At 40.9% G+C, this 9,107-nt stretch overlaps 1 protein-coding gene across 1 annotated transcript; it reads left to right on the plus strand.

The window, feature by feature from the left end:
• The first annotated feature begins 822 nt into the window (after window positions 1–822).
• LOC128504635 (cortexin-3-like) lies at window positions 823–8,832 on the plus strand. The gene is made up of 2 exons (XM_053474763.1): window positions 823–965; window positions 8,282–8,832. The coding sequence occupies exon 2, from the start codon at window positions 8,315–8,317 to the stop codon at window positions 8,558–8,560; it is 246 nt and encodes an 81-aa protein (XP_053330738.1). The 5' UTR covers window positions 823–965; window positions 8,282–8,314; the 3' UTR covers window positions 8,561–8,832.
• Window positions 8,833–9,107: the final 275 nt, after the last annotated feature.

Consider the following 9,107-nt stretch of genomic DNA (forward strand, 5'->3'; position numbering starts at 1 on the left):
GTTCAGTAAACGGGAAAGAAGAAAATTACAGCTAAACACGAGCAGCGCAGAAATGTTAAAACGGCCATTGTCACGAAGGGTACAAAAAGTAAAATCAGCCTTTGTCACGAAGGGGTTAAAAAGTAGGTGCTACCTTGTTTACCAACAAGCTTCCTCCCAACACTGTTATAGAGCCTAAGACAATATATATTACATACATACATTTTCAATTTTATATAAATCCCTAACGTTGCAATATAAGGGTTAATTCTGTTTTTCATACCAACAGGACACATTTCTCTACCTTCTCACATTGCTGCATAAATACCCCAGCTATAATTTGTAAAAACTGCACCAAGCTGCAGTGACCAACAACAGGTTTATGCCCCTCTGCTTAGCTGCACCACCAAGTCCTCGGGAAAATTTACCCTTGTTCAGCAAGTTGCCGTCTGTTTAATTCATTTTGGCCCCCTGAGGCTTGACTAACCTCCTTCTTAATACACCCCTTCCTATTAAATTGATTCTCACCATGATGTATATCAATAAAAGGCAATTATTCTGTAGTAGCTCTGTACGTGACCAGGCACTCCATTCATTTACACATCTCTGTTGTAAAGCATTAATATTTTGTGCAGCCAATCTCAGCTGAAGGGATTAAACAAGCAGGTCTAAGAGGAGGAGGAGGAGTGGGAGGCATAAGAACCTCTTTCGGGTGTCAGCATTCACTGGTTCCCTTAAATTAACTGCAGATGTATAACCATTGGGTTACTATAGGTACCCGTTGCTAGGGGCAACCAAAACACCAAGAGCAGCCCAAAAGAAAAAATGCAGGTGGGGAGACGTCTAGTCGGAGCACGATACTGACAGATGGAGGGGCAACATCTCCAGTTCTACATCTGAAACAAGGGACTCTGAGAGAAGACTGCAGCTGGTTATTAAAAAGGCTGCAAGAAGGGCATGGGAATACCTAAGTTCTCCATCAACAGGTAAGATAAGCAAGGGCTGGCAGGGAATGCACCACTGTCCTGCCTCACTGCTGCACCCACACAGGGCTGGGGTCTGACTGCCGGCGTATTGAGCTGCCACCTCCAAATTACTCCCCTGCATGTGCGGCTTGAGGCTGGAATGCAGAGCAGGTATGACAGGAGGGAAATGCCCTGAATGTAACAATTTGGGAAAAAGAATGAGGTTTGGGCTTTTTTCTTTACTCGTAAACACACAGATGGCATCTGGGTAATTTGGTTCTTTCTGTGTCTTCTGCTTTGGGTTTTCTATGCTTTGCTTTGTAGTTAGCGTTACAGGTTACAGTAGGATCATTATGTTGGATGTCACCAGCTTCAAAATTACCCAGTCTTTCCCATGAAAGATATATTAAATATGTACACATATCCACACACACATCCATGGCACATGTAATTAATTCCAGCAATAATCGCCTGTGTATTTGCAGCAGTTACAACGCACGTACAGAATTACAGAGAGCGTGTTCACCGGCTCTCATTAATAGAAGTTAGCAACATTCAACTGGTGGGAGAGGAATGTCAGTTTGGGTATAGAACTCAAAGAGAGGTACAGCAACCAAAACCTAATAAATCCCACCTGCTGACAGGTGCCACAATAACAACATTATCAGTGTTTTTCACCTGTCAGTGGTCATGATGTCATGGCTGATCAGTGAATATATATTGCAAGACTTCGAAATGTTTGAAAGTATACAAGACTACTTTGGCACGTCCCCAGCTTAGTACAGCGCCGCATGTTACATATAGCCACCCAAAGGAGTACAACCATACTTCTAGACCTCAAAAGAGATTAGATTTTCCCTGGATCTATGTGTTTGCAAGAAAGGAATACAATCAGTTTTGAAATTATTAACCAATTCCTCCAAAAAGGAACCCTTCATTTGGCAGTGGATTCCACATAGTAACCGTAAAAACATTATTGTGCATAAAGTGTGTATTCCACATATTAACTGTAAAAACATTATTGTGCATAAAGTGTGTATTCCACATATTAACTGTAAAAACATTATTGTGCATAAAGTGTGTATTCCACATATTAACTGTAAAAACATTATTGTGCATAAAGTGTTTCCACGTACCTTGAGCAGGTCCTGGCGTTGTTTTCAAAGGATCCCCTGACGAGTCACAGCATACATTTTGTTTTTAAGATGTCATTTACCTGTTCCAGATCATTTATAAATAAAAACAGACCCTTGGAGTACTCCACAGAAAACTTTGGTGCAACTGGAAAACGATCCAGTGAGGGCAACCCTCTGCATTCTGTTTTTCAAGCATGTTGGAGTACCCAAGTACATTTTTGTTTTCGTTTACAGGCAGATCTCATTTCGTAAAAATAAATTAATTTGACATCACACCCATAGATTGTAAAGTTGCAAGAGCAGGACCCTCTTCTCTCAGTAATGTAATAATGTAGGTTTAGCCTCAGTGTTTGGTCAGGAAGAAGGCAAAAAAACTCACATTGGCTCGACTTCTAATTGTGCCTCAAAAAGGGGAGAACCTCACTCCTGCATCAAAATTGGCCTCTGATTCCTTAGCGGATCAATGAGTACCAAGTAATCATGTGCTAATAACCTAGTAATTAAAGGCATTTATTAAATGTAATAGTATAAAGTCTGTGGGTAGCGAATTTCATATATTGCTCTTACTGTAAAGAACTCTTTTCTTGGCCTAAAGTGTCTATGAATGGATTTCGTCAGAAAGCATCTGGTATCATCCTGATATACGTTTGTGTAATGATATCATATCACGTCTGAGACATGCAAGAAAATTCAACAACTAACGTGTTCCATTCCCCTTCTTCATTTTGTAACCAGTTTCTGCACTTTTCCAATGTGTGTTATTGTCGGTTTTAATGTTCAATATGCATGCAGAAATACATATATATATACACACGTATGGCTGTTTAGGTACAAATTATTTCTCTTTATTGCGACAATCCTAGCTAAGAAATACACAACCACCACAGACAATTAAACACAAAGGGGGCATCCAGCAGACAGTCTCTGCAGTTTCTCTGCCAGGAGTCTCGATTTGACACGCAGGGAGCAGCCAGGGGATTTAAAGACAATAAGTGGGGAAAGAGGGAACTGCTTATGGGCTGCTGAGGATGTCTGGGCCATGGGCAGATATGTTTGCCCCCTTTGCTCTGTGGTGAAGAGGGACCTGCTCTTTGCAGTTATTCATATAGATATAAATGTGGGGCTTACCAGTCAACTTGCAGCACTGCTGATTGTATGATGATCTGACCTCCTTTATAATTCAGGACGAAGTAGAGTTCTTGTGACGGGTCATTTCTGCAGGCTTTCTGTATATGGGAAGAAAGTGTGCATGCTGTAAGTCTACAATAACATTAATTCAGGACAGTAATTGGAATGAGGCCCCAAACGTCATCACAGAAAACCTTGTTTTATAAGACAACTTGTCCTGATTATAAGTAGACACCAATTTTACAATTCTCACTGGATTTGTTAAGTAACAATAAAAAAAAGGAATAGGCTTTACTCTTAATCATCATCAGGTTTGAGCTGTGGGGGGAGGTTGGTTGTGTCCACATAGCCTAGAGAACATACATTGCTCACAATAATAATAATAATAATAATAAATAGCCCTATTTGCTAAACAAAGCTGTCCCCATAGACATGAAGCCTTAACAGACTGTGGTGTCCTTCATAATGCATAGTCAAGATTACACAATGTGCGGTCCTACAAGACGAAGAACCTATTCTGCCCTAAGAGAGGACGCTGCCCTTTCGCACAGCGTATTCTTCCCACATTTCAGCCACACTCGGACACACAGACTGGGCACCCAAAAGTCAGCCAGGTTTCTAGTGCCTTTGCGCTCCAATTACATGTCAAACGATGGGCTTTTTAATGTCAGAGGTGCATTCTGCTAGTTACATGTATTTTGTGTTGTTGGATGCTGCTTATTATTGTCTACAGAGAGGAAAGTGTCAGAGGAGTCAGAAAAGTGGCATTTCGGATCATATTTTCATCAGATGAAACGTGATGTAAAAGACATTAATCTCCTGGTGTCCTCCAAGCATGCTTTGTATGGCCAACAGGAGGGGGGTCTGGCTTGAAATCTGTACCTCAACCAGAATGGGCATCTTAGCTTGCCACATGCTGGTATAATGAGGCCATTGTCCAACTAATTTACAAGAAGAAAGGGAATTAAAAATGCATGAGAACATGATCAAACTCTCCTGAATATTAATTAACATGAGGGATCAAATAAGGTTTAATGTTTTGTATCAAGCTGGAAACACGATATAAATTAAGAAGTGAATTGCTCTGTGACAGCTTATATTCAAGACAACCTTTTCATAAATTAGTAATAGTACATCATTTCCCCCTAAATCAGTCTTGAAGGGATGTTGAGTTGAGTGGCCCATAGTGATAAGTGTTTTAGCATTCACTTTGTGTAAATTGTTTTCCTTTGATTTTGGATTCCAAATGGTTTTCTAGATTGTGGCTATGACTTTGCTCGTTTCCGGGGGACGTCAATAACAAGCAAGATACTGTTGAGGAACGGTGGGAACATCTCAAGAATACCTGGCTCTTACTTAGTCCAAAGATTGGGTACCCGGATAAGTTATTCCTCCTAGAGTCATTTAGAGCTCTATGATGAATAAACAGATACTGTGGGTTTTGGAATAGACGCACCTCTCTTGAAGCCACACTCAACTTCTGCAAGCAAATATTTCAGGACAAACCTAGTAATTCAATGGGCGTAGCGGTGTTTGGAATAGAATACATTTTTATGATCTGAGGGCAGAGAAGCTGGCCCTGGATCAGTAAATGCAGACAATGGATTCCCGTGTTACTGTACAATGTTACATTCCATTGGCAACGAGTTTATTCAGCCTTTGCTTTTAATTTCCATCCAACTCGTTGGACGGAAAGCACAGCTGGCATTTCAGATCATTATTATGCTAAATGATCTCTAGGTCACAGACCCCGTCCCTCCTGCCTGTAGCTGCCAGCACTTTTTGTCCTCCCACATGTATTATATCTTCTCGTTGGTCACAAACTGCTCAATTTAAATCAGCACACACCAGGAGTGTCTGTTTACACACAGACAATTAACTTGGTGCGTGGATGCAGATTACAAAAAAACCCACTAATTATAAAGAGCCCTTTTAAATGTTTTTGTGCTCACTGACCAAGGAGCAGCTTAAACTAACAGGTAAGGAGTAGCGTGACTTAGGCCAGGTCTGGTAGCCCGTGTGTTTCATGTGTTCACGACACTGGACTGCAGTCCCAGCACAGAATGTTGCTTTGGTAACTGTGTAAGAGGCCGTTTTGGTTTTGTTTTCACCTTGTCATTGTGTCACAGCTGGGAATTTGTATTCGGTGTCTATATTTTAAGTAAATCATCATCAAACTGTAATGTTTTACTTACATCTCTGTGAAGATTACCCTGTGTAGTTAGGCAGAGATACATCTGAATAAAGATTTTGTCCCAAACCGAGCTGTTAGAAAGAACCACAACTCCGGTGATTCAAATGAATAAGGAATTGGTCGATATGCAATGGATCTGATTGAGCCAATGTTCAGCCTGCTTCAGCTGATATAGCTGTGTAGAGAATTTGGTTGCGTGTTCTGTAATCGGGTATACATAGGATTATTTCTGAAGAAAACAATGTTGCAACATAATCAAGTTATGCTACGTCTCAAGTTATTAGAGGTGCACCAACTCCAAACCCGTTATTCTTCAAGTACAGAAATTGACTGCTCTTTAGGCCGAACTAAACCACAGTCACGGGTAACAAGCTGCAGGGAGCACTTGTAGATCAGTCAGGAGAAATACAGGGGGGTTTATATAATGTACATTCACCGAGGGGATCAAAAGTGCATTCGACCAAGACTGAGGATATATGTCTATACATTAAGCATTCAATGAACCCCCTCTGCTGTTCTTATAACATAGATATGTCATGCCGTTGTCATAGTGTATCCACTACGGCTGTTATCTGGACAAGCCGGTCTCTGTTAACAACAAAAAGCAATCATTTCCAATTCCTACTCAGCAGCTGTTCCAGGCAAACCTGAGCGCTGTTACACTAACATAAAGTGAGATAATTCAATGCGTGTTTATGTTTTGTGCGTGAAATCTAATCAATTATTGAATTGTAAAGCTCACCATATGACCAAGGAAGAAACCGTGTTCAATATATTGCATGTTACCTATTAATCTATTATTGTTATTATTGTTTCCAACAAAAGCCGCCATCATTCTCGTCGTTCATTAAATCTCCGTATGGCTGACCTTGGGGAAGATTGTTGGCAAACTAGACGATTAACTTCTACCTACTTTCAACAAAGAATGCCAAATTTTCTTCCAATGCCACTATGTGAAATATTGGTATCTAACAGTGAGTGAGTGGCCTGACTTTACTAGACTGCAAAGTAACTAAGTCTCCACTTACATTTCTAGATTGTAAGCTCTTTGGGCAGTCTCATACTGCAGCTCTACATTACTAAATCTAGTCTATACTGTCTATACCGTCACCATCTGCCTAATAATCTCTAGATGATTACCCCAGTAGTGGGGGGTGGCTGCACCTATTTTAGCTATCATGACAGGTTAAAGGATCTTAACCTATATAGCCTGGAAGAAAGACGTGACAGATGAGGATATGATAGAAACATTTAAATACTGAAAGGGAATCAACAAGGTAAAGGAAGATAGTTTATTTAAAAGGAGAAATACTACCACAACAGGAGGACATAGTCATCAGAAAATATTACTTTACGGAAAGGGTAGTGGACGCATGGAATAGCCTTCCAGCAGAAGTGGTAGAAGTAAATACAGTAAAGGCCTTTAAGCAAGCATGGGACAAGCATAAGGCCAAGCTAGCCATAGGATAAGGGCAGGTGCTAAGGAAAGTACTCAGAGGTTGGGCAGACTGGATGGGCCTAATGGTTCTTATCTGCCGTCACTTTCTATGTTTCTATGTAAAATAAAAGAGTCTATAAAGTACATAGGGAACCTGGAGATCTGGGACAAACCTTAGGGGCCCATATGCCTGGGGGTTTTCAGCTGTGTTCCTATTTCTAGTCTCTCGATAATTGTTCTTTGGTTACGTTAATATCCCCACTGATTCTGTCTGCCCCAGGGATAGATGGTGTTAAATTGGCGACACAGTGCCAGATCCAATCACTATGGTGGACAAGAAACTTTAGGGCAGCGGGTCTGAAATGGTGCATTCGGGTCAGTAGTGTCACCTACCGGGCATCAATGTGCCAAGATCGTGGGTGAAAATCTCTTGGATTACGAACAGGACGTGATAAGTTTAATGGAATGACACAAGGCCGGTAATTGAATTGTGTGTTTATGTTTGTTGATTTTTAAGGGTTGCAGTATGACAATCTTAAAACAAGTATGAGGTCTTTAAGAACAAAACAATAACGATTACAGACATCTTGAAGGATGAGTCAGATTGAATTATATATACCGAAAGGTAAGCGTGAAGAAGAAAAAACTATTGGTAAAGATGTAATCAGACAGGACTGTTAAACTGAACGGCTTGTAATCTTCCTGCAGGCAATAATTTGATGAACTGGCCATAGAGGCAAAAAAGTAAACTTTCAAATTTCGCCTGCTTCTGGGGAAATAAAATGAATGGCCTATACATGGAACATATGCTCTTGCTGGTGCCTTAACCTTCACAGAGATTAAAGCTCTTGGTTTGCGTTGATTCCACCTGCGTTGAGTTAGGTAAGTTGTGCTATGAAAGGACATGTGAATGGTTGTGCTTCCTACTGACTTAATGGGTCGACGAATGTAGAAACAAACACAGCTCCATAACCACTGCTACGTTAGGCTTCGCATCTGGTAAGAAGCTCAGCTGGTACAGCAACTGAGTGTTAAAATGTTTTGATTAAGAATCAGACTAAATATGAGAGAGAATCTGTCAAGGTACCTTCTGTATTTGATAGAATCACTTCTAGTGGTGGATTCCACATCTTCGCTGCTCTTACTGTAAGAACCATTTTTAAATGTTTGTAGATGGCCTTGTATTGAAAAGGACACAATGATGCTTAACTGACGTCTGTTGGATTCTAGTTTGCAGTAAGATGCTTTGTCTGAGCTGAGCTACAATAACAGGGTCTTCTCAGAAAAGCGTAAGGTGACTGCTCCGCATAGCTATACGTTCTTGTATAATTCTTTGTCGATGAAACGGGCATCAGGAACAATAAAGCACGGATGTGCAACACTTAATGGTAAAACGCTCTTCCTCCTTTACGTAAATCTATAGTGTGTTTTGTAATTTCAGGCTGAAGAGGGCTGGACTGTTGCCACCAGCAGAATGCTTCTAACAATGACCGGGGAGATTCTCAGCAGCACCCTTTCGGCTTCTGGAAGCGCTCACTCGGTGACCTCCCTGACCTTAGAACAAAAGGCAGCCTTTGTTCTCGTCTTCTTTCTTTTTATATTTCTTGGGCTTCTTATTATACGTTGTTTTCGGATACTCCTCGATCCGTACCGCAGCATGCCGTCTTCCACATGGACAGATTACATGGAGAAAGACACCTTTGACTACCGCTGGGCCTGACCCCTGCTGCTTCACAATGACTTGAGGGAGTTTCACGCTTTCACTGGTGGCCTTCAAGAAATCAGCCTTGAGGTTTACTTTTGGTGTATTTTTCTACTCTTTAAAGCCTCTCTTGCTCTCTCTGTTGGTTGTTTACATGGGTGGTAATGCTTTGGAACCCCAGCTAACATGTGTACAGGGATTAGAACACTCTACCTTGATTTTCCTTAATTTTATGAAATTTTACCAATACAGAAGACAAGCCTCATACAACAGCATGGTCCATACAAGACAAAGCTTACATCAAATTGTAAAAACAAAAAATGCTGTCGCTACATCAGTCTCTGTGCGGTGACCGGTCTGGAAGGCTTTTGTCGTGACATCTTCGGAATACGCCAGGATTTTATTATACAGTGAAACTTTCACCATCCTTTTCAGAATCCTAAAATACCTCAAAGGAGATGTTGGGTCACGCAAGAATATGGACATAATAAAGTATAGCGTCGACCTGTATGAAAATATGTGCGGGGTTCTGTAGCACATGCATTTAGGAAAAGCATTATGGGAC

The sequence above is a fragment of the Spea bombifrons genome, chromosome 9 (assembly GCF_027358695.1).
Source record: "Spea bombifrons isolate aSpeBom1 chromosome 9, aSpeBom1.2.pri, whole genome shotgun sequence".
NCBI classification, from domain to species: domain Eukaryota; kingdom Metazoa; phylum Chordata; class Amphibia; order Anura; family Pelobatidae; genus Spea; species Spea bombifrons.

Excerpts from the sequence above, each read along its gene's own strand:
- LOC128504635 (XM_053474763.1), top strand. The coding sequence starts at position 8,315 with ATGCTTCTAACAATGACCGGGGAGATTCTCAGCAGCACCCTTTCGGCT.